Source organism: Lepisosteus platostomus, chromosome 18 (genome assembly GCF_059453375.1).
Source record: "Lepisosteus platostomus isolate fLepPlt1 chromosome 18, fLepPlt1.hap1, whole genome shotgun sequence".
Classification (NCBI taxonomy): domain Eukaryota; kingdom Metazoa; phylum Chordata; class Actinopteri; order Semionotiformes; family Lepisosteidae; genus Lepisosteus; species Lepisosteus platostomus.
In genome coordinates this window covers 10,833,355-10,858,955 of record NC_142628.1, presented here as the reverse complement: position 1 = coordinate 10,858,955, position 25,601 = coordinate 10,833,355, and the positions used below count along the sequence as shown (strand labels likewise).

At 36.0% G+C, this 25,601-nt stretch overlaps 1 protein-coding gene across 3 annotated transcripts in view; it reads right to left on the bottom strand.

The window, feature by feature from the left end:
• The window catches only part of LOC148645650 (protein kinase C-binding protein NELL1-like), a 161,768-nt gene that overhangs the window by 51,982 nt on the left and 84,185 nt on the right, over positions 1–25,601 (bottom strand). For 2 of the 3 annotated variants that reach the window (XM_088611671.1, XM_088611669.1), the window contains exons 13-14: positions 12,812–12,937; positions 1,714–1,836 (exon numbers count right to left, since the gene is read on the bottom strand). In XM_088611671.1, coding sequence (XP_088467797.1) covers positions 1,714–1,836; positions 12,812–12,937 — 249 coding nt within the window. The remainder of the gene's footprint in view (positions 1–1,713; positions 1,837–12,811; positions 12,938–25,601) is intronic. The other variant, XM_088611670.1, reaches the window with a different exon arrangement.

The following is a 25,601-nucleotide window of genomic DNA, read 5'->3' as shown; positions in this document are numbered from 1 at the left end:
TCTGTTACCGCTTCCTGGATTCACTCTGTCCTCAGGATGAAGCTCATACTGTATTCCCTTATTAGTATTCTGTACTGCATTTGCAAAAAACTGGTGCTTGCGTCTTTCTTGTGCGCTCATTAGTTCAGAACTGCAGCAGCACACCCTGTTGACTATAAACTGGACATTCCAAATGTGATATACTGTAAAAGGGATAAAGCCATTACGGATTTTAATTTTCTATGAGCAAAATGGAACGTTCAGGCACAAAGGAGGCTTAATGGTGATAAGACCAAAGCTAGCTTGTAAGGGTTATTTTGTGCTTGGCCTATTCCAAAAGTAATGGATTGTATCCTTCTTGATAGAGATAACATCTCTTCGGAGGTTCAAGTAGGTTGAGGTCATAAGACTGGTTTTAAAAGAATCCCTGAAAGTAATGTTCTGGATTAGGATCAACTGCAGACCACAGAGAGTCAGCAATAATTTGTGCAGAACAATGAAAGAGTTGGACATCAGTGTACAGTAAATTTACCTTTAAGTTCGTAGCACTTCTATACAAGAGTTTCTTTATTTCTTCAAATTCTTTAGTAAAATTTCAGGAGCTTGCCTGTGCTAAAAATTATTTTATACTTATGCAAATACCTTAAGGGAAAATGTCAAATTCCAGACTCTGAAGTCAATAAGAATTTCTATATTTCTTCCAAGTAAAAACAACTATTTTTACATTCTATTATTTGCAAATGAGGATTCATGTAAAACTGTGGATGTAGCAAGAAAGTTTGCATACCACTTTCTTGAAGACACATTATTGTGCTTCAAGGGTTGGAAACAATCCAACTTACAAATTGTCTGGAAGGCACTTTGCAAATTGCATTGATCTCTCAGAAGACCCAACATACACCTGCTACACATTTTAATTTGTATCTCTATTATCATCTCTAAATCCACAGCTCCAGCTCAACAATTACTATTGGTTAGGATCGTGAACTCCTTTTACAAAGACTGACCTAATCAAAGTTCTTCCAGCAAAGGTCCCTAAAAGTCAGCAGATTTTAAAAGAAATTAATAATATGGATAAAGCCCAGACAGCCTACTTGATTAAAAAAGGATAACCAGAGCTTATTTCACATATATTTACAGTGTGACAGCACCCCAGAATGATTTTAAAATGTTAAACTGTGAAACAAGTCGAAGCATCTTTTAAGTGTGAAATACTGTATTATTCTGGTTCTTAAAAAACAGGTTTTACAAACCTTTTATGCACTAAAATATTCTATAACTCCTTTATTTTTTCCAATTCCACTTTTTTGTCAAGATATTACACTTTTATCTGTTCAGGGTCACTTCACAGAGCACCCAGAATTAAATACGAATGCATATGAAAGCAATACCACTCACCTTGACAAGCTGATTGCTTCTCATTGTTGTTAACTAAAAAATAAATAAATCACTGCAACACATCACACGCTTCAAATGTGAAACTATAAAATATGATGTGTGACTTGAAGAAAACAAGCAGGCCCGTTTCATGAGCTGCTCTCCAAGGGTCAGAAGTTATACGAAAATCAATTCTCATCATCTCTCTGCATACCCCTGCCAGATGATGATAAATAAGAGGAAGGCTGATGCACCACCAGCCTGTTGTAACTCTTCACAATTTCCATGCATGACAAGCTTTTAATTGGCAGAGCAGTGAGGTCTGAGGATAAAAGATCCCTCCATTGCTGTGCCTACCTCTGCAGATGGTTCCATTGCCCACAAACCCAGGCCTGCAGGTACAGGTGTGTCCTCTGATGGTGTTGGTGCAGATTGCATTGTCGTCACAGGAGTGCTGCCCACTTCCACACTCATCATGCTCTTTTGGAGGGGGGGGAAAAAGCAGGGAATTGACTTGGTTTGTGCAAGCTATTCGCATAGAAATATTTACACCATTCACAAAAACAGGTATTTTACACCCTCATTCCAAATGCATATTTTTTTCTTGATCTTATCGTCTACATTTTTGGCCAGACAATTTTGTTATCAAGCTTACAAAAATATTTGCTTGTGCTAGGCATCTAAAGAAAAGTAGAAACACTTCTGCTGTCAAAGTCGGGTGAATTTCATAACGAAACTTTAAGTGATTATCCATGCTTTAACCTCTCAAAGTGCAAGAAACATCACCTACAGTTTTACCATTTCAGAATCTGAGAAAGCACCTCAAGATTTCCATCAGCAAAGGAAAGGGTTTGCAGCCAACCTCTGGGGTGCATTCAACAAAAAAAAGTACCCCATTTGAACAAATCACAGTTAACCAACTACGAGTGTATAATTCAGTTTACAGTAATTCATCGGCTTATTTTTTAACGCGGTCTCACTGTTATGTTCAGTATAAAGCACAAAACCATCCTTCTGATTATGTCTAATTTTAGCTTGACCTTTGTAATTTTTATATTTTAAAAGTTCTAAGCTACAGGTTCACTTGTACTTTAACCATTTCATACAGTACTTATTTTGTTTTGTTGTAATTGGTGAGAACATCACCTGAGTCCTATTCCTAAAATGTCACACATTTGTGCGTACATAACATTCAGTTATATCAAAATTTCAAAAGAAACTTTTTTTATTTATTGGTACACTTATCTTAGGGGAAATCACAAGCTACTATTTTTTCTTGAAACAGACAGTGATTTCAGAACTAAAGAGGTTTTTTTTCCCAGAGAATAAAACATTCCCTATTATCTGACACATTCCTCATCAATATGCAGAAGCCATAATAATCATGACTATTAAATTCTGTCTTAATTAATGGGTTGCACTTATTAAGCCCTCAAGCAAAGTTAACACATTATTAAATGATTTTTCAACAGTTTTTCCAGACAAAAATATATTAAAATATATTAAAATTATGTAGAAAAATGTGATTCTGCTCAGAAATGTGTAAACAGGGTTGTTTTCTGCATTGTATACTGTATATATATTGTACATATAAAGAGTTGGGATGCCTTTTTTTCATTTAAACTTGCAAAACTGTATTATTATATTAAAGTGCCTGTCAGCAGTTCTGTTTCGCATCTCCAGGCTCATTTGTGTGTTATCTGCTATCTCCGCATGTGTGAAAGGTTTTTATCCAGATGTCATGGCTTCTTTTCCCCAAATACAAGCTGGTTACTGTAGGTGTGACTTGACTGGATATCTCAAACTTCCCCTTCATTACATGAAATCTCTTTTACTGCACCCTGCACCCTGTCCTTCTGCCATGTGCCATGTCTTGTTGCAACTCCTTCCAGAGAAAGTAGATTTGTGATTACAAATGGATGCCTATTATACTTTGTTATCCCTTCGCAGGGAATGTTCATTATAATTAAGCACATGGAATTTCGATCTCAGCACAGTGAAATGCACTATGAAATTATAAAATGGATTTTCAAAAAATCAAAGTTCTAAAGTTAACGGCAATAAAATGATCAACTTTAAATTTTAATTCATTTCATTTGCCGACTTTAAATGCTTCACCTGAAAGAAATCTATTGTCAAAATCTCAGAACAACATTATTACACAAACTTTTCCCTGTAAAAAAGAAGCGTCTTGAAACAATATTCTTAAATGTTGTTTGCCTTCTTTACATTTACTGTTACATTTAGAACAGAAAGATTATCTATGCTAAGGAAACTAATTTTCAGTTTTTGAGAAACCACAAGTGAAGGATTACGTTTTTTTAAGAATGTTTTAAGCCAGAGACACCTATGGGCATACTATATCCACTTGACTTTTATATCACATAATTACTATCAAAAATATTGTGAAATTCAAGTTAAAAACCATTATATATGTGTTTTCTCATCTGGTGTTAAATGTTTAAGATTTTGTGAATTTGGCACCATGAGTTTGACAAGTACGCCTCTAGGACTGCTTGGGATTATAGATTGCACCCATCTCAGGTACAGATATTAATAAAACTCTGGTTATAGACTGTATATTTCATCACTTCCTGTTAACTGTGATTAAAACAATCTGATTTTTTGAATACTTGTTCACTAAAGCAACAAACAAACACACCAACGAACACAACAGCCTCAGAAGTAATGACTGTAATAACGATGCTCCCACTGTCTGGGATAGTACTTTATCTAAAACCAGCGTTGCATTTACAAAAAGCAAGAGAAAAAAGCAAATTAATCAGAATTAAGATTCCTGTCCTGAAACCATATGTCTAGGCCAATTATAAAGATCTTGGTCCTGCTTAAAATTCAGGATACAATCCAATTACAGTTACAGAGGTGAACTGGTTCTCTGCTGCACAACTTCCTTGTGTCTACTCCCATTGAAATCTTAAATCAGGGGGCTGAAAAAATAGCATGTATACAGATTTGGAAAATGTTCAGTCTAATACGGACCTTCTACTGAACTGCAAAATATTCATATTAAAACAATGTCTATGACAAGTTGAAACATACCGTACTGAAAACCACAATTTCAGACTAAGGTTAAAGATCTATACCACGTATGTTTAGTTCCCTGGGTCCTTGACAATTCTAAAATCAAGACCTTGGTCACAATATGTTAGTAATTTCTGCTATATGAAAATTAAGAAAGGGGTCATCTTGTTGCATGAAAGCTATTTCTGTTAAGCCACTCATTATACTGATTGATTTCCCTTTCCATACCGTTCTTAATTGCTCGGTGATGTCAGCTGCAATCAGAACAGCTCCAAGAGAGCAAAGTAAAGGTTTTCTACAGACATTACACAAGTAATTTTGGCAAAGAGCCGCTGTAGACACTGGTGCAATTAAACGGTTTAATAAGGACAAATGAAGGTAAGGGAAAAAAAATCCACCCCCCCCAAAAGAAAGAAATTAGTATCAAATTGTTGCCATGCCAAAAAATGTCAATTCCAAATCAGTTTCCTCTGGTTTTCTAAATACGCTCAATATTATACATTCTTTGAGGCTTTTTATGTAAGAATCAATTAATTTATACATAAATTTATTATATGTGCATTCAATTCACCAATTTTAGCTTTACACCTCAGTCCAAGATGGGCTAGCAGAATGAGCAAGAGCACCCATCACGAGTCCATTCATTTCTAGAGATGCTATAAGCTCCGTGGAGACTTGCATGAGGGTTAGTGCCAACAGGAGAAGAGATTTGTCCCTCAATGACCACTAGCGTGGAGGTGCCTGGGAATTCAGAAGAGTCACCGTTTTAGTTGGAAGCTAATTTCAGGTCTGTCTTCTGAATAAAAGAAAATAGTCCTTCATTCCAGGTGTGATCATAATGGTCTCTCTGGTCCAATACTGAAAATACACTTATTATATATTAATATCTATTAACACTATAAAAGTGCACTACTATGATTCAAAAGGTATTAGGAAAAACGTTTTTTAAAATGATCAGATTCATTATGTTGATTAACATCCATCATCACACAACTTGCTGTACAGTGGTCTGTTTTACACCACAATTAGCATTATTTGTATTTACAAGTCTATGCCAGAATCTCTGAAATCCATCACCCTGATCTACACAAAACCTTGATTGTTCCTTTCAGGCAAATAATTAGTTTAGTCTAAAACTGCCAACTAGAACATCATTTCGTCAGGCATCTTCATCTTCCGATAGTTCAAAGAGCTGTTTTTAAAATATAAAATGTTCCATTTGATTACACAATCTGATGCTGAAAAGAAGGTGTCTATCTAATTTGATCTTTTAAAATGTTTGAAAAGTAACTACTTTTCTGTAGTCTTTCCATTACAGACTGAAGATACAGGTAAAGGTTCTTTTTAAACCCTCAATAATTAATGTGTCACCTTCTGTTCACATATAGATACAACAAATCCAAAATATATTCATATTGTATGGATAGAAATACATATACATTTTCAAAAATCTGCCTCCCGTTCTCTAAGCTTACACTTACAAAACCATTCTTTCTGTTTTTCTTCCGAAAACTCCCTCACTAACATCAAACAGTAAACCAGTGTAAAATGAAATATAATATTCACTGACAAGCCTTTAAAGTGATTGTAAAGGCTAGGAACACCTTCAGAGTTGTATATTTAGAAGTTTAAAATTCTCAATCAAGACTAGTTTGACACGCATGCCTGACCTTAGCTTTGTTAATTGAAATACACTTTGTTCTACAATGTTTAAAAAAACATTTAGAGGTTTATTGAATTAATGTCACCCCATGCAGCAGAGAGAAAATAGATTTTCCACGTCTTTGGCACAGAAAATTCTGTGTTGTCTAAAAAGTAATCCATCCTGCAGTTCAAAAGTCTCTCCACATTAACATGACAAACATGACTAATACATTTTTCTGTGCTAAACTATTTTTGGCTAACTTTCCTGAATGGGGAAAACCTATTTCTAGAGGCTATTTTGTTATTAAGAGAAAATAAAACAGAAAAACAATTGTGTTTCAAATGTAATTCCCTACATTCAAGTAGAAAAACAAATGCTAAAACTTTGTCTTGAAAGACACAGGGTAACAAGTAATTCCTCTACTCACATTGTATTCATTTTTTTCATTTAATATCTCTAAAACTCTAAAAGTATCTCTAAAAGTAAAGTACAGCATATGCATAGAATCAATCCTTAACTAATTAGATCTGCGTCACCAGATAGCCGGAACATAACACTGGAACATAACCATAAATTCTGTAGTTAAAAACAGTATAACCATGAGAACAATGCAGTACATTTTGTTACCAATACACTTTGGTAAAAAATACACTTTTTGAGATCCTAGGATATCCTAATTCAGATAAATAGTAGGTAAATTAAGTTATAATCATACATATACTGTGTGTTTTCCTTATTTTGCATGCAAGTAAAATGCACTTGCAAAGTAAATACATCACAGTGACTACTGTTATTGGCCTTGCTTTTTAGATAAACTCAGACTCGAGATTGGTCTTCTGAAATCATCAATCTCACTGTAACAAGCAACTTGCTGAAGTGCATGAAGGAAACGTATTATAGATTGCCCCATTAAAGTACAGCTAAATATAAACTCAGCATTTTAGAAGCTAATTACATGTAGAAGACAGTGGAGCGGAATTCTCATCACACAAAATACAAAATAATGAAAGGATTGTGCTTCTTTTTTGCTTTTTAATGCAATCAGCTAAGCTATATGGATGGACTCCAGAAACAAATGTAAAACATCCACATTTTATTACAATTTTATCATTTGTATGTTGACTGAGGTCCAGAGATCACTAAGAATAGGCATGCTTTTATTACAGTAGTTAGTTTTGTATCGTTAGATAAACTTTTATATAGTTTAGCAAATAGCAAAACACAGAAAAGGCCTGAAAAAAGAAACACTTTTCATGCTGCAGTAACTGCACTGAGAAAATAAAAATTTAGGTCACATGAAAATATATTTTCCAAATTTTTGGCAAAGTATATTCTGAATTATCTAAAAATATTCAAACCGGAATTACAAATGTTTCTCCAAATTAACAAGACAGGTATGGTTAACCTGTTTGTTTGTGCATAAACTATCTAATCAATGTTTTCATATTTTTTTACATTTGAACCTAAAAAGATACAGTAAGCTTGTTTCTTTTCGACACAGATGACATCGGACCTTTTCCATGACAATGTATCTGTCCTTTGGAAAGTCAATTACAATGATTGGACAGAGCAGTGAGTGTGAAATTCTATACTGGTGTCTAATGCACAGAAAATGAAAACACTATTAATATTTTATAGAGTACCTCTCCCTTCCTGAAAATCAGCTAAAGAAAAATAAGAGTTTTAATATTTATCAATGTGGCACAATTTTTTAAGCATAATGCACTTTACTGTTAATTATTTTTATCTTTTCTATTTTTATCTTTTCTATCTTTAATGCTCTTGTTGTAAAATAGAGAAACAAGAAGTACACCTGATGCTCTTAGGATATGCATATATCAGCTTTAGAAATCGGTGAATTCTATTTCAAAACCCACACAAACCAGGAAGTCTTTACTTTATCCAATTTGAAGGAGGATGTCAAATTTGTGCCATATAAACAATTCTACACTTCCCTGATATAAAAGGGTTAAGATGTAGCACTGACAGCAAAAATGAACAAAGAAAAACTTTATCTACACAACATGGGAAGCACACATCCATCATACGAAACAAGAAGGCATTTAAGAAAAATGACATATTGATCTTTTCCACTCTCAAGAACAACCCTGTATGGGAAGAAAGTTCTTGTTAACCACCCCAACTAACCACAAGAAGTAAAAACTCAACCACACACAATCACGCTGAAACGACAATTGCTTAGCTAGAGACACAACTTCCCATTTAAAAATAACCTCAAGGACCTGAATTGGACACCGGCAACCCTTTCTCTGATCACTTCCTCTGACAAAACAATATTCATGTGCTATACTGTACATTAAAGGTGATTACTAGAACTGACGGAATAGATTTTTAACTCAAGCCTCAATCTGTCACAGAATGACAAACATTTTTGATTTCAACCTGAAATGAGTACAAATTCACTCTGTGATCATTATTCTTTTGCTGCAAGAACTGACAACACCAGTGTCTGCACGTTTGATGCCAGACTAGATTGTCAGAGAACACATTTTCTTGTGGATGTTATCATGCATACTATGTCCTGGCATAATGGAAGCACAGAGATATTTTCCTATAATTAACTAGAGAAAACTTGCACCTCAGTTTTAAAGACATGAGTACTATATATCAATTAATTGAGAGAATTGCTTTAAGTAATGGGGACTGACATTCCCTATTATCATGGAATGATTTTTCACTAATGCTGAAAGTAGAGGGGAAAAAAATTGGCAAGTTTTGGATCTGCAATATAACCTACAGCTTTCGAGTGTTGCTAGGCACAAGCTGCAACAGCTCACCCACTAAAAAGATTCCTGGGATTTCATTCTTTGATATTCAGCATATAAATGGATCTGCAGATCTGTGTTGAACTATAAAGTACATATTTTAAGTATAGCATTGCAGAGAAACCGACAAAGAACAAGATGAGCCTTTACATTTAAAGATCATGGTAGGTACAGTAGGTAATTTCCATATCCGAGAAATGCACTGAGCTTATCCTGGTTTTCATGGTGTTCAGTGGATGACAAAGCAAGTGACTCCTGCCCCCCTTTATGGGACACTGGCCCATCACAGTGTTTAGGAGCAGTGGCTCTGTGGCTAAGGATCTGTGCCTGTGACTAGAAGGTTGCCAGTTCAAATCCCACAGCCGGCAGAGGGATCCTACTCCGTTGGGCCCCTGAGCAAGGCCCTTGACCCCAACTGCTCCAATGGTGCTGTACAATAGCTGACCCTGCGCTCTGACCCCACGCTTCTCTCCCTGTCTGTGTGTCTGTGTCTCATGGAGAGCAAGCTGGGGTATGCGAAAAGAATACAAGAAATTGTATAGGGCTAATAAAGCAACATTATCATTATTAACATTATCACATTATTATTATCGTAATCACAGTGATTACCCCCCAGCACAGCTGGCCCCCATTTTTACAACATGTTGTGATCAAGCAACTGGGGTAAGCCAAACTTGCTCAAGCTACAAGAAGAGTCTGCATCAAGGATTCAAACCCAAGACCCCCCAGTTATGAGATCAGAGATTTGATCCCCTACACTACACTGACCCCATCAAAGATCATGGTGCTTTTATTTTAAAAGACATAATTCCACGTGTAAATCATGTGCCTTGTTTGGGGTTTTGGAATCTGCATCTACAACATTTAATAGCTACCATGTCTTGCCCTGAAATGCAGAACTCTCTATTATCCTGTATTTTTAAGTACAGTAAGAAATGAAACCAACCATTATATAACGACACAGTTACTTCTGTAAGCCAAATATCTATCATCCAGAATACTGCAAAATTATACTGTACTATATAATGAAATTTCCCCTTTCCTGTACAGCAGAGATTGGATATTTTTGAAGGGAAAAATAATTGACATCCACAGAGTATCGGCATGAAGTAAATATTGAGACTTGCTGCCTAAAATTAAGTTTCCCAGAATCTTTATTACTGCTTGCTCAGATGAAATGGAGATCATTACACCCTGAAAAGACATTGATAAAAGCAGTTTAATAAAAACAAATGGTAAGAATTAGAGAATAACAGTTTTAAATGAATGGTACTCATATGTTTCTAAATATACTGTATATTATAGCATACTATAATAGAAGGCTCTTTGAAAGATTTGAAAGTCTTTTGTGTTTTTAAAATCAGAAGTGCATATAGCAGAGTCAAAAAGTCAAATATCTCTCATCTAGGTGCATGGAAATGTGCCAAGTGAAGGCTCTAATTTAGGATTAACAATATTCAATTATGCACAACAATTGCATTGTTAAACTGTTGCCCAAAATGCACTGAAAGCAAAGCTCTATATTTCTTATCTGATACAACAAGATTGAATATTTAAATGTGGCTAGCATACATTGAGAAGAAAGGTCACTACATCTTAGAGAACAGAGGTGTAGACCATTTCTCATGGAAAACTTCAGAATGTTTTTTCTGGAATGTTCTGGTAATTTTTTGCCGTTTGTGTTTTGCACAGCTACAACAACAGAGCATCTTAATGATACTCTTGTCCTGTCAAATACAGCCAATCAGATTTTTTAGAATAAATGTATTGCTTTTAATTGGTTTCCTTCCTTACTTTTTCTGAAATGTTTTTGAAATCTTTCAGCCAGTCAAAAAGGTTAATATTTTTTCTGCTGAATTCTAATTACCTCACATCTGGTAAACCATGCTTCCTTGAGGACTAGCTCATGCCATTTGCTTGGTAACATACAGCATAATGAGTTTCAGCTTCATTTCTTGAAGAGTCCATCTTTTAAAGGTGAGCATGCACTGGTTTTCCTGCATTAGCATTTAAAAATTACATAGTATAATAATCTCCGGAGAAAGCCTCACTGAATGGTATCTCAGGCTTTAATAAGACTTTAATACATATTATACCTGTTCATCATAACCTCAGTATGAAAATATATTCACAGAACAGTCTAACTGATACTATAGCAATTAACTTCAATTCTTAATCAACCACCTGTTCTGTGCAAAAATATGTAATAAGGTCTCAAGCCTTACCACCTACATCTGTTTAGGATCAGCTGACGCAGGAGTTCTGGGTTTTACAGTTCCACTGGAGAATCTGTATATACTGTACAGTACATGGATATCAAAAGTCTTCACACCCTTATTGAAACTTCAGCTTTTGTTGATATCGAACCATCCAAAGAATGATCCATTTGTTTTTCACTCAAATATCACTGGTTACATCTTAAAAGTGGAAAAAATGGTCTGATATGATGTGTCTTGATTTCAGCCTTTACATCAACAAAAGTTGAAATTCCAATAAGGGCGTGAAGACTTGATATTCACTATATGTGAGGAGAATTTAATAAAGTTATTAATGCACTGGATATTCTGAAACAAATGTATGCCTGCCTTGGGTTAAGCAGTACTTAATTTCTAAAGTGTTTTTATAAAATAAAATAAATATGTAAATAAAATATTACAGCTTTCAATACTTTTATAGTGTTAGCACTTCCCCACTGACTGTTTTCAAAGTTCAAGGCTAAAATAAGAGCATGTACTCAATAGCATACAACTACATTCCATTCTAATGTGCATATACAGATTGAATTGAAAAGAAAGAAAACAAGACTGGATGCTTGAGTCTGTATTTTTAAAATAAATTTTTGTTTATACCCAACGGCAAAATTTAGAGGACTCCTAAGCAAATCTGTTATGTGTTTGCCTAGTATTCCATGGTGGAAAATGCATGCTAATAAGCTGTTTGATTCTCCCCAAGGAGGTACTGAAATTACATTTCAATGGATGGGTGACTGGATCCAGCTGACATTTTTATGAAGCAACTATAAAGAGAGACAGTACTGTCATACAAAGTGGATTCACACATCTTCACAATACACAAATTATAAAAATGAATTATACTAATCAGGGTGTCAGTTCTTTTATATCACATTGGAACTATCTATGCTCATTATATTCTGTGTTCATAACGAGCCTTACAAAATTTGTAACTAGCTTTCCCTGTTTTCACTTGTCACTAACAGACTCATGTTATTTTGATTTTTATTTTACTCTTGCACAAATGTATTAAATTGTTAAGATCTTGTCGTAATTGGAAACAGCAGAAAAGAATAGCATGCTATGATATGCTGGGAAGAAAAATTCATTTATTTGGTTAGGAGGAAATGCATAAATGTATCCACCTTGACTGTTTAACATCAGGTCACTAACAAGCAAGTTTTAGTACCGTGGGAAAAAGCTCATGGTGAATATTTGCTGTTTGTCCATTGTATATCTCATATTCTCAGCTTCTGTCAAAGCTCAAAGGAGCATCAAGTTTGGGTTTCTCAGCAGTTCAGTCAATGCAAGCACCACACATAATGCAAAAACTGTCACAGCAGTCACTAGCTGACTGCGACTAGGACTCCCTAAGAGACCACACATAATTAGATGAGTGCCACAAGGGTTGAGTGTTAGACAACACCAGCATCACTGTGTAGTGCACTGCCTAGCAAACCAACAGCAGCACAGCTCTATCACCACACAAGACTCGCTTTCCTTTTACAGTAGTTTCTGCTGAGCTGCTGTGTTAAGGAAGTCATACTGCATATAGCACTGAAAGCTTACCTAATTCAGCCCTTCAAAGTTTCTCTTCTTCAGTAAAGGCATGCTTTCTTTCAACAAAGGAAACTTACAGTAAGAGGTTGATTTACCATGATATTTTACTCCTGTCATTATTCATCATAAATCATCAGTGCGATTATTAGGATGTTTCCATGAAACAATTTGAACATGAAAACAATCCCTACCTGTGCAAGAGAAGTCATCAACTCTGACATATCCTGGAAGGCAGTCACACCGATGAGTCCCAGGGAGATTGACACATACTGTGTTTGCTTGGCAGTAGTGCATCTGGGTTGAACATTCATCAATATCTAGGAAAAGGAAAGAAATATCTTGTGACAAATGGGAAAGTAATACATTTGTGAAAAACGGAGACCTTTCTTTTTTTTTAAATGTTTTTTTGTTAAAACCTACATGATTTTGGAATTGCCATTTGTGTTTTTGTAAGTCTCAGCTCATGGCTACGATCCCTGTGACCACATACAGTAGAGAACAAGGAAGTGTAGGCAGTCTCCTCCAACATACCCACTTTTAAGCCACTTGTCTTTTAACATGTCAGGGGCACCACAGCCGTGTACTGGAGGTTCAGTGTTGACTGGAGGAGAAGCATGTCCCTCACCCACAGCACAACATGCTTATAAGCCCCAGGACACTCTGAGGGGGGGTGTTGTGGTTGCTGAGAGACTGCCCTGGGCAACTACTGTATTCCCACACTACCATCTCAAGAATTCCAGTCTCAACTGGCTTCTAACATGACTGGAACAACCTGACGCCCAGATCAATGAACTCAACTCTTGACTGAATGAGCCACTTGGGAGGCCATGACTTCATCCTTTGCTTTAATCACACTCTTAAGGATGTAACACTAAGTAAATTAAAGATTATAATGAAAACATGTGTATTACAGCAAACATATTATAGTAATGCAATAGTTTGATGCTAGGAGGAGTTATAATACATTTTAACTTAGCTTAAAAAATACATTTATTTTAGTGATGAAAGCTGCAAATTAATCAGTATTCATAACTACTGTATTTCCCGCATCTTACACTGAAAATATTTAACAGTCCAAAAAAAGGAACTGTATCTTAGTCACTTATTCTTCACTGTATCTGAAGTACACATGCTACAATATAATCTTTTGTGTAAAAATGAAATATTACCTAAATGTTATGCTCACATGGCACACTGTGAATAGTTGCCCCAGACCCAAACTAATTCTGCACACAGCACAACACATACTGTACAGTACAGAGATACAGGCAATAATAGTATTTTAGAGATCGTGGTGAACACAATGGCTCCAGGGAATCTGTACTGTTGACAACACAGGAATAGAGGATAGAGGAAGAAAACCCAAGCTATCTAAAAGAGATGTAAATTCCCTTAGAGTAACCTGTCTGCTTGACACACAACAATCCAATGGAGATCCTGTGAACGACCTTACTTGTATACATTCTGTACATGTATATTAGGCCAAAATGGCCTCAGTGTGCTCAGAGCTGCACTTAAACCTGAGACGGCAACAAAACAAGAACTAAAACATGAGACATCGGCATGACGAAACCTAGAAAAAACTGCTCCTTACAGACAAATCTACAGTACGTTTGAGCTGTTTGACAATCAAAATCAATTTGCTTGAATGCCAGCATCAGTGTAATGAGTGATACAGAGTTGCATTACAGTCAGGAATTGCACAACAACTACAATAAAGTGGATCCATTCAAGTATGAGACTGTATCAAAGACGAGAGTATTGGTAACTGAAAGTACTGACTCGCTGGGCAAGTATCCACCTTTTCACAGCAATGATTCTGAGCATTCAGCAAATGCAAACCTATCAGGAGCATAAAGCAGCTGTTTAGAAAAAACATCCACAGTTTTTCATTGATATACTGAATATGAGCATGAAAACAGCCTGTGTAACACAAAATGCATACATACCAAATATAAAAGTTGCAAACTGCGTTCATTTGTCATTGCACACAGTATTTTCTGTAATAAAGCAGTGTGTAAGCAACACTTTATCCCATATCCTTACTTCTAATACTATCAAACTAAGGTGAAACTTTAATTAGTATCACAGACACTGAAATGGATACTCAACCACGAAACAAACTTGCAGGAAGAAATCCCTGTTCAGTTTTTTCAAAAAGGTATAAAGTCTTTATCACTAAAATGAATTTCAGTTGTGGCATTCAATTTAAACCAATTTTCTAAATCTATTTCATTCACTTTCAGTCATTTCTGGGTTTGTTTTGGTATTTAATTGTTTTAATGGTTGGTAAATAAGAAGGATTTATCTGCTCATGGCTCTGGACAGCTGCAGTTATCCTGCAAGCAGTATAGGTGCTGGACAGTGTGTTAATTCCTAATTACAGCAGACACCGCTCAGCAGCTAACAGCAAGAGGAAAGGGATAAACCTGAATAGATTGAATGGTCTCTTTTCCACTGAAAACATTTCTCATGGGCCCAAATGTAAATGTTGCATAGTAAACATTCATACTCCTTAAAAAAAGGTCAGGGTTTGAATAAAGGATGTAAATCTCACCATATCTAAATAAATGAATCATGTATATATATCATGAGTTATACTTATTATTTCCTTTTACTGTTTCCTAAACTTATATAAATGTGACAAGTCAGATGACTTATAAAATAGACTAAACATCAAATTCTAAGGCTATGTTTTTCATGTAACTCATAGGTAGTACAAGTATTCCCTTGTATGAATTTATACAAGTTGCAAACATTTCTGTAAATGATTTATTCATGGTACAGTATACTGCATTTTTTATTTCTCGTTCTTTTAATTCGTGTCGGACACTGTTAAGACTGGGCCTTGAGTGGTTTCAGTAGCACAGATCCTTGAACTGTATGTTTTTTTCTTTAAATCATTAACTTTTTTTCTGAAATGTATGAAAGCTACTTACTTCAAGAGTTACTTCTGCAACATGTAGTTCTCACTAGGTATTTATTTATGTACTTTATATGCAGCAGAAAGCTATATACAGTACCATTAGGGTTTGAGGAGAAGTGAGAATTTTGGCAATATTATATTTCTATTTATATGTAGAATAAGAAAACATTTTCTTTTTGCAGCCAGGCCAAAGTCAGCTTAATTTACAGCTCTTCATATCTCTAGCTATTTTCTGGTACTCACCCCTATCTGCTTTGACTGACCTCCACATAAGGCATTGACATTCAACATAGACATCGAGGTGAGGATTTCTGATAAAAGTGGAGGACTGTCATTTCACAGTGAGGTAATTCATTTCTCTGGCACTCCTGTACTTGCTTTTTTTTGCATTTAGGTCATGCCCAGGAAAGTGCTTTTCTAAAAATAATGCAGTCTCTTTAATGCTAAACTGTTGGCTTGTTGTAGCTTGGACAGGGATCTACAGTAGACGCAATTAGGTTAATCAAAACTGCACTTGCAGTTCAAGCACACATGACAGAAACTGGTCTTTTCACGGGAGTTAGCTAGCAGAGCATCACATTCCATTGGAAACAATAACAATGAAAAGCTGACAACTGCTTTCTTAAATAGGTGAAACACCGATTTTGTTTTGGCTGGATAAGTTATTATTGCTGCTTGAGGGTTGAAAAATTGAATGACACAGGCTTAGAATATCTAAAGCCAAGAGTGGTCCACTAATTTCATTTGAGTTCATTTTTCAATCAGATTTCTGCAGGCTAAAAATACTATTTCAAGTAGAAGGCTTGGACAGGAGAACTCATTAATATCTACTGGGCAGTGTGAAGTGAGACACAGGAACCCTAAAGCACCTCACAGCTGTAAAACACTACAGCATTAAAAATATTAAAAGGAAATAAAGGCGTACGAAAACTGCTACTGTCTGTGGCAGGACCACAAAGTGTGCACATTAAGGCTCAGTAATTTTCAGCAATAGTTTCTTGCCTGCAAAAATACAGGAACCCAAAAGCACAAGGTAAGAGACAGTTCCCTTCTATACTCTATTCATGACATGCTCCAGCTCCTCTCCCTGCTCCAGACTGCCAGCTCCATTCTGTAGCTCTGGATCCCTAATGAGCTCATTGTGCATGCTAATTAGCTGGAATTAACTCCACACTGGCAGGCACAAGCCCTACCCCGTCCCACAGGTACTGTTTTTGTTCTGCACACACAATGGCAATCTCCTGTTTCTAAAAGGACATCTTGGACTGGAAATGTTACATGAATACATTGGAGAATCATCATGCACTTGTGCAGGGCTATATCTCACTGGTGGGACATTTTCTTTCTGGAGAACAGAATGTGATCAAGCCAGACAGCAATGGTTTGCTTTATCTGCCTTCTGTTTGCAGTGAACACACTTGAAAAGCATTTAAGAAATAGTTTACTGTAGCACCCTTGCAGTTTTAAAGCTTTCCCATCAGTTCCATTACCCAGATTGGAAATGGAAGATTCTAACCGTCTGTTATGCTGTACTTGTCCAGGAACATACTAATTAAACAGTAAAAGAGGAAATTACACAGTGTGACTTATTTGTAGCCATGTAAATCTGGTAAACTATGAGGACAAGGGGAATTATTGTACATGTTTTATAAAAAGAAAAGAAGTAAATGACTACAGTTCTGCATCATAGATACAGCTTATTGTCTGGGGAAATTAGTGCACCAAATGAAACATTCAAGGTTGCAGCAACATCTGCTAACTTTTTTTAAAAGATGGGGGGCTTTTTAATCCACTCTGCAGTTTAACACGTTTCATGGATTTATCTTACTTTCTAAAAAAGAAACACTTTTCATCTTTATCACAATACTGTTTTCAATTTCCTGCATTTTGATGTTAAATAATATGAGCATTAAGCTTCATAGAAATTGGCGACAACTGGGACAGGAAATTGATCACACCAGTTTTGCTTTAAATTACACAATGTAACTAGAAATGCATTAGTTGGCACTGAACAGTGGTTATGAGTAATTTGAGGCACTTATCCTGTATTGTTAAAAACAAACACTCTGTACACCTTGTTGTGATAAACTGCAGCACATTTTTAAAAGAAAATGAGCCACCCATGCATGTAATTAAGGAAACTTCAAACATTTATTCCTCCTCCTATCAATTTTCACATAGTCTGCATTTTACCTTTGATAGAGAATTACATCCTTATTTGAAGCATTTTGGTTTGACTCATTATGGTGACAATGGCTAAGGATGTTTGATTGCAGGCTTACACAGCATGTAGTAAGAACTGGTCCTAATTACTTTGATTAAAGCTATTAATGGATAATCTAATGGGTCTGATTTTCAAAATATGTTAGAATTATGCTTCATTTAGGGTGCTATAGTTTTAGAAGGAAAACAACATATTATGTAGGATTTGTGACTGATACAAATCATGGAAATGTAACCTGGCACACAAAAAGATCTGACATTCACGTTGACATGTTATCTGGAATAAACATACAAGTATTCAACTTTAGAAGTCCAAGTGTATTCAAGTTCAAATGTACTTTTACATTTTTCCTCTGGGAAAAGAAAAACAATTCTCTTAATAATGTACTTTGACAGAGTTTATCAATCAATAAGAATGAAATGGTGAGATAAAGGCAAATTGCCACACTTAGTGAATTGCTGTGAGAAGAAAGTATGAAATTGATTTTTATCAATTGTGGTACATTGAGATAAAGTCTCAAAGGAACTTCTTTTAAATCATAATTTTTTACCAATATTCAAACAATGTCTGTAACTCCATATTTCTAAGTAGTAAAATCTCCTGCAGTGCACATAGTTTAAATGTTTTTTAAAAACGTTTAATGTTGCAAGTCATGTTTACAGGGTTCATTTAGCTCCTGAGCTACTGTAAGAACAAGGATTTGAGAAGCTCAAAATTAACTTATCCTCCTAACTACAGTAGGTCATTTGGCATTCCTGTAATCTAGAGACATTCTCAGTATCTGGTCATCCAGCAAAGTGTATGACCTGGAAGTGCACAATCTTCTCTGCTCCTCCATCTCTGGCTTTTTATCCCGTTGCATCTTCTGTCATTGTTTCTGCCTAGATTACTGCCATTCAAACTAGCTATTAGAGTAATAATGGGTTCTGAAAGGATTCCCTAAGGCTGAATGTAAGAGAATGAGATGGAGTAAGTGTATCTGTGACACATACAGTATGCTTCACTGCTTTAATGATTCAGCATCAGGCAAGAGAGCACGGTGCAACACTAATTTGTTTCCTTACTGTAGCGCCTGGTATATATCTGTGATATGTCAGCATGACAGAGCAACCAAAGCAGGATAAAGTAACAAAGGACTACACACACACCTTCCACGAAAATCAATACAAGTTACAAAAGGGAATAAAAAAGGGAAAATGCTAAAAATACTACAGCACAATATTCAAGCACAATGGATAAGGATATGAAAGGTGACAAGTCAAGACTGGCTTGAGCCCTTGTTACAGAGGGACTGCTTGCTATTTTGGACCCCATTGCCTATAACATGACACAGCATTGCACATTGCGTTATGCTGGTAATACACTGTGATATGTAAAATGAGTCTTCTAAACCCCTGCCTCAACTGCACTCTCTTTTTGAGGATGTTGATGCTCTATCAGGACATAAATGTAATTGGCTGAAATCAGCATTGTCATCCCTACATTATGCAATGCTGAAAAAAACAGCTTACTTCTGATTGTGCCAATGGTCAGACACTTGTTATACACTGTATGGCGAATTACTCATCATCACATGCTACCACAGTAAAAAAAAAACATTACAAACAGACAGACTCTTACTGGGACAGATGGGACTGTTTTCCCAATTCACCTCAAGCGTGTATCTTGATAAGTAAAATGAACGTTTAAATGTTTAAAGCTAGACATCAGTGGTCAAAAACATATGGTAAAAATAAAAAAAGGATTAAAAAACATCTTAATCTCGAATAGTCTGGACTATATTTATCTGTATTCACTGTGACTCTAAATAACGATTAACTCAAACTTGAAAACTGTACAAGCTTTATATTTTAACATTTTAAATACCATGAAAAAAGCATCTTTCTCCATTTCCTCCATCTATCGGAGGCTAAGAACTACTACAGCTACTAAAGATTCCTTCTTTAGGATACTGGGATAGATTATATTCTGGATTTTTCAGTTTTACATAGAATGCCAACCAACAGCACATATAATTCTCTATTCAGCAGCATGTAAGGTCTGCAGGGGGTTTATCACTACCTCAACAGTGAAAGTGTGAAGAACTGCTGCTGTTGAGGTGAGGTCCTTAGGAGGACTCAGGATTATCAGGATTAAGTGTTGCTCCTTCTGTTACAGAATAGAGGGAAGGTACCACTGGTGGTGGGGGGGGGAGAAGGTTTCACATTTTGTTCTTTACAAGAAACACAAAATAGAAAAATAAAGAGTAAAAAAGATTTCCATGTGCAAACATCAATGCTACAAACACTCATTTCTAAATATGAAAATACTATGGATACTAAGTATACATCAGTCCAGTTTATCACGTTAACTATTGATCAAAGACAATAATAAAATAAATAGTTAAAACAAGTGTATGTCTAAGAGACAAATTCCTACTAGCCTACAAATTGCAGATAGTTTTTGCTACACTAAACTATGATTCAGGTGCTACTACTACTACAACTACTACAGCTACTAAAGAGCTCTGTGGACCAGATGGAAATGGCCTCTGTGTGTTAATAAAACATGTTTCAGAGAGAACCCTCTAGCTCTAGGACAGGCAAGCTGTAGCTGTGATTTAGTTTTAAGAACACAAAGAATACTGCTTATGTCGACTTTAAATAAGAACCAACTACACTGTGTGACCAGGTATCACCCATGTAAACCATGGCAGCTCTATATTTGTCTTGTCAGAATTCAAGGTATTAATCTTGATTATTCATTACAGTTATTGTAATGAATGTCATAATCTAAATACATTAAAGTTAATATTCATTGGGCATATTTTCTGTATTCCTCAGTATGATCAAATTACTTTTAAACCTTATCTCTCTTTTATCATAATGCCTGTCAGACATCCAGTACAACTATCTATTTTTACTTTCACCCACACTGACCAAGGATTTATTCATTTTTTCCCATGAATAAACAGTGTGGTTTTAATAAGAGATGAAAGCACCTGCTTGCTGCCTTGGCATTAATTGCTATTATTTATTGAAAAATAAACCAAACTATGTTCCTCAACAAAGCAAAGTTTTTTTTATATATTTCCAAAAGCCTGATCACTAGTAGAACTGCGATGATAAAACTGGAGTGAGTACAAAAAGGACAAATCCTTTGATATTAGCCTCTTCAGCAGATCAAAAATACTGTATTGATTTCCTTTAGAAAAGAAGAGAATTTCCTTTGCCCAAACACAAATCAATTACAGACATTCTGCTTACAATCACACTCTTCCCCAACACATCTTCAATGACAACACAGAGCTTTGGACGTTGCATTACTAAGACGAAGGTGGCTGCTGGTGTCAAACGAATTTTTTAGTTGTGAAACTGTAACCCTCAATAATCAAATTTTACTGCAAGAATGGATGGCAAGCTTGCAAAGGTAACTTGTGTGTACCAGACTCAGGTCGTGATTTATGGGTATAGATTACATGTCGCTTTTGAGATATTACAGATCATCTTCAGGGGTTCCCCTGGGTGATAAAAACACATGATTTATACCTTTGCAAGATATTACCAAAGGAGCCTGTTTACTTTTTTCATGTTTCAGGGGAATATTAGGGACTCTAAAACGTAATCTGATGCAACGCAATACGCTATATCAGCTTTAAGATGCCTGAGCAATTTACAGAGAGATTAAGCAAGATAAAGAAAGCAAATCTTTACCTTTCAACAAATATACAGTATATGGCATCATGCTTAAATCTCTCCCTAGATTTGTGAATTTCAATATTTACAAACTGTTCCATACTATTCAAATGCTCTGGAGGTATGAAACAAATCTCTTTTATTAACATTCACTAAACAGGCATAATTGAATTGTCCTCTTTAAAATACAAATTTGGTAAGGTATACATGTGAAAAAAAAATTGCCTGAACTACATTAAAGGACTAAGTGAATTTCCTAAGGTTATGCCCTACTTTGTTTTTCAGTACTAAACTTATGTAGTACTGTACAGTATATGCATTTTAGGTTTACCAAGAGGAGCTGTTAAACATACTGATGTTGAAAATAGATTGATTATTTCAGTTTTTAAAATGCACTAATAACTAGCATACAGAAAAACAACAGATTGCCCACATAGCTCATTTGTTGTTTAATAGTGAATTGATCCAAGGATTTCGCTCAGCCATTTGAAGCAAGCAATCATATCGGCTTTGACATTATAGTTGGGTAACAGAACAGCAGTGTCTCTCAGCCATCTCTTGACTGTTTGCGCCGCAGGTGTGTGGCTTAAGAGACCAGTGAGAGAGAGAAAAAGTGCTGGCATTCGCACAAGGTGGAGATAGCCAGACCTGATGCGGCTTTGTGGCTTTTTTGATCATTGCTCTCTATAAAATGGTTCAGAAGACAGATATAATCAGCCCAGTCATTGAGTCAGTCTAGTTTAGGCTTACAGTTAGTCCAGGAAACAGATTATTAGTTCATCATGGGGTTTAAGGCAGAAGCAGGCTGGTTATTTAGTAGGTTAAAAGGGGAAAGCATCTTGGCTTCCTCCTAAGCTCCAGGTTAAAAAAAGGGAGAAACACAGTGCAACTTACCCATCATTAAACATGAGGTTTATTCTTCATGTAAAGAGAACCTGTGACAAACATGGGTGGTTTTGTGGCTGTGGCTGGAAGATTGCTGGTTTGTATCCCACGGCTGGCAGAGGAATCCTACTCTGTTGGGCCCCTGAGCAAGGCCCTTAACCCCAGCTGCTCCAGGGGCGCTGTACAATGCCTGACCCTGCGCTCTGACCCCAAGCTTCCCTGTCTGTCTGTGTGTCTCATGGAGAGCAAGCTGGGGTATGCGAAAAGACTAATTCCCAATGCAAGAAATTGTATGTATCTAATAAAGTGATCTTATCTTATCTACTGTAAATATGGTTGGAATCATTTGTATATGAACAGTCTTATGATCTTTTTTAAATGTATCAGTATAGAACTCCAGAATAGTTGAGAAACTCCTTCAATGTGGCAAAGCAAGAAAAAAAGGGGCCCTGCCACCATTACTAAAGCATGCACAGTAAATTCTTGCACAGCATGTCGATCAAGGTGAGGGAAGGTTACACGAGATAACACTTCGTATTTTCACGTATTACTTAAAGGAAATACGCAGCTGCCTAGCAATTCGGACCCCAGCCAACAAACAAACACTTCACACACACGTACTGCATAGACACTTGAGAGAATCTGAAGGAAATGCTCCACCTACAGCACATTAAGTAGAGAATGCTAAATAAAATTGAGAATCACAAAATGGCATCACAGAATGACAGCTTTTGAGAAGAACATCTTTAGAGTACAGCAGACACGATCCATTATATCATTTTTGTGATATCATGTCTATTCAAGCTTGCCGCGCTGGCAGTGCAAGAAAGCTCTGGTGTCACACTGCTGGTACTGAGTGAAAGGAGGACAGATGCTGTAGAATGTAAACGGGCTGAAAGCAGATTAGAGCCTAGGGAAGACAGGATAGTATACTCATGCCAGAAAAACTGAAGACAATCAAGAAGAAACTGAGTTCTTTGTTCACAGTAAATCTGGATGCTTTCCAATCTTTATTCAGGCACAGATGGCACAAGCAATACTCCTTAAGCAAACTATTTTTGTTTTACGCATCGAAACTTTACTGGATGCTTCTACTACTGTCACAGTGCCATACAACTATGAAAGAAGAAACAAAATTACTCCTATTCCTTTAAATTTCAACCCCTTCTATTATAGCCACTGAGGAGTTTGAGAGAACATCATCCAAATCATTAATAATGTATTTCAGTTTATGTAAGTTTTACTTTTTGAAACTAATCTAGAGCAAATGAGGCCATACACCTGACCATTTGCAGGGGTTGCTATGCAACAGTCTTATCTTGCAGCCTCACACCTTGAAGTCTGATAAAAGTTGCTTGGTAACAGCTCCACCTTGTTGTTCACAGAAAAACTGATTTACAGGTGGTTTAAAAATTCAGATGAATGAGACCATTTCAGAATGGTTTCTAAAATCCTGGGTAAATAATTCAATAAGGAAATTAATGGAAGTACATAATGTCAAAGCAATTACAAATAGATACAAACTCTGTATTATTTTTGTTTGGCATAAATCCTCCCCAATAGTACACATTACAAAAAAATAGTATTTTTTGTAATGTTAAAGAAAATTCAAGTTAACATTTTACAAATTCATAATGGGATTATTCAGGATTCCATATTCCAGCTGTATCCAGTATTCAATAATGCATTAAAATTATTCTTGCTGAAAAGATTTTAAGTTTGGGAATATTAATATCCTTACATGTGTATTAAGGCCTAACTGTAAACCTAAAGTGAATGACAGGAAGTTCTTATTTGGAAATTGATATTTTTGTAGAAGATGCAATGACCTTTTATCAAACAGTCATGACACAGGCAAATTTGTTATTCTAATTAATATTATCAACAGATCAACACGAGGTCTGCTGTGAAGGTCACAGGCTAGTAGCACCATCTGTGGACACCACTGAAAGCAATACAAGCAACACAAGACCCAGCCCTGTGGGATCTGTTTCAGTCCTCACACAGAGCCTGGACAAACACGTGCCTGTTCACTGGTCTCCGAATCCTAGATACCAAAATACTACCAGCTTGCTCCACACATGTTCAATTGGGCTCATCGACAGCATACAGTAACTGGTATATGTGCAAGAAAGGTGTTATACAAGCAGCTTGAGAACATGCACTGTCCTGGTGAAATGCTGTCACATCATGAAGATGGCATACTGTAGGAAGAGCAGCAAGTGAGGTGCCAAGACTTCAACTGTGTAGTTACTGAAGCTACACTACAAGTCCAGTTCTGTATTTCCTAGACAGCCTTGTCCAGACCATTACACTTGGACCTCCCCATTAATTGGTCTGTTGTACACAACAATTAGAGTATTACTCTGTGCTGCACACATCGATGGCCAGCCAGGTATTCTACACAAAACCTCCATCACTAGACAAAACTAGACCTTAATTGTTGCTCCAACATAGCAACTGTAAAATTGTTTTATTGAAGTGCAATATATTTGTTCCTTTCTGCATTTTTCTTCATTGCATTTCAAATTCTCCAGGCTTGACATTCAACAGGCTAAATCACCTCATCACCTGTGCCCAGTCAGCTCTCTCATTTATGTGGTGATTAAGTGCTTTAGTGCAATAGGCTCTCCAGTGTATTATGGTTAGTCATGAATGATGAATTAATCAAAATATTGTGAAACACGTTTAACCATTATCCAAGATCTGAGCAGTATATTTTACTAAATATATGCACAAAGGTATACATTTCTCCCAATGCTCAGTATCTATTTCAAGAAAGTATTTTTAGGAATGTGAAAGGCATTTACACAAATTTAACACTGGATTGCACTTAAAGCTTTCTAGATTTCCCTTATGTATATTTTATAGAGGTACTGATTTTATTGAACATGCACTTCAATAGAAGCAGTCTATTACTTTTAATTTAGAAAAAAATAATGTCACCATTCTATTTACTTAAATTACTTGTCACTATATTAGAAAAGTCAAGAAATACACAGTATAAGCAGATGTCTAGATGTCACAGCAAAACAACTTGTGTCTTTTAGTGCTAGGGGAAATGTTTTATGAATGCGTGAGACAAGCACAATTGGAAATGAAAAATTGACATTGAACCACACTTCATTTTCTTTAATCATTTTAGCAACAGCACAGCTTACCTATATATGCTACCAATTGACAAAGTTTAAGTACTGGCTGATGTTTGAGTCACCTGGGGGATCCATGTCATACAAATGACACTTGGGCTGTCAGAAAAGAAGCTGCCTGTT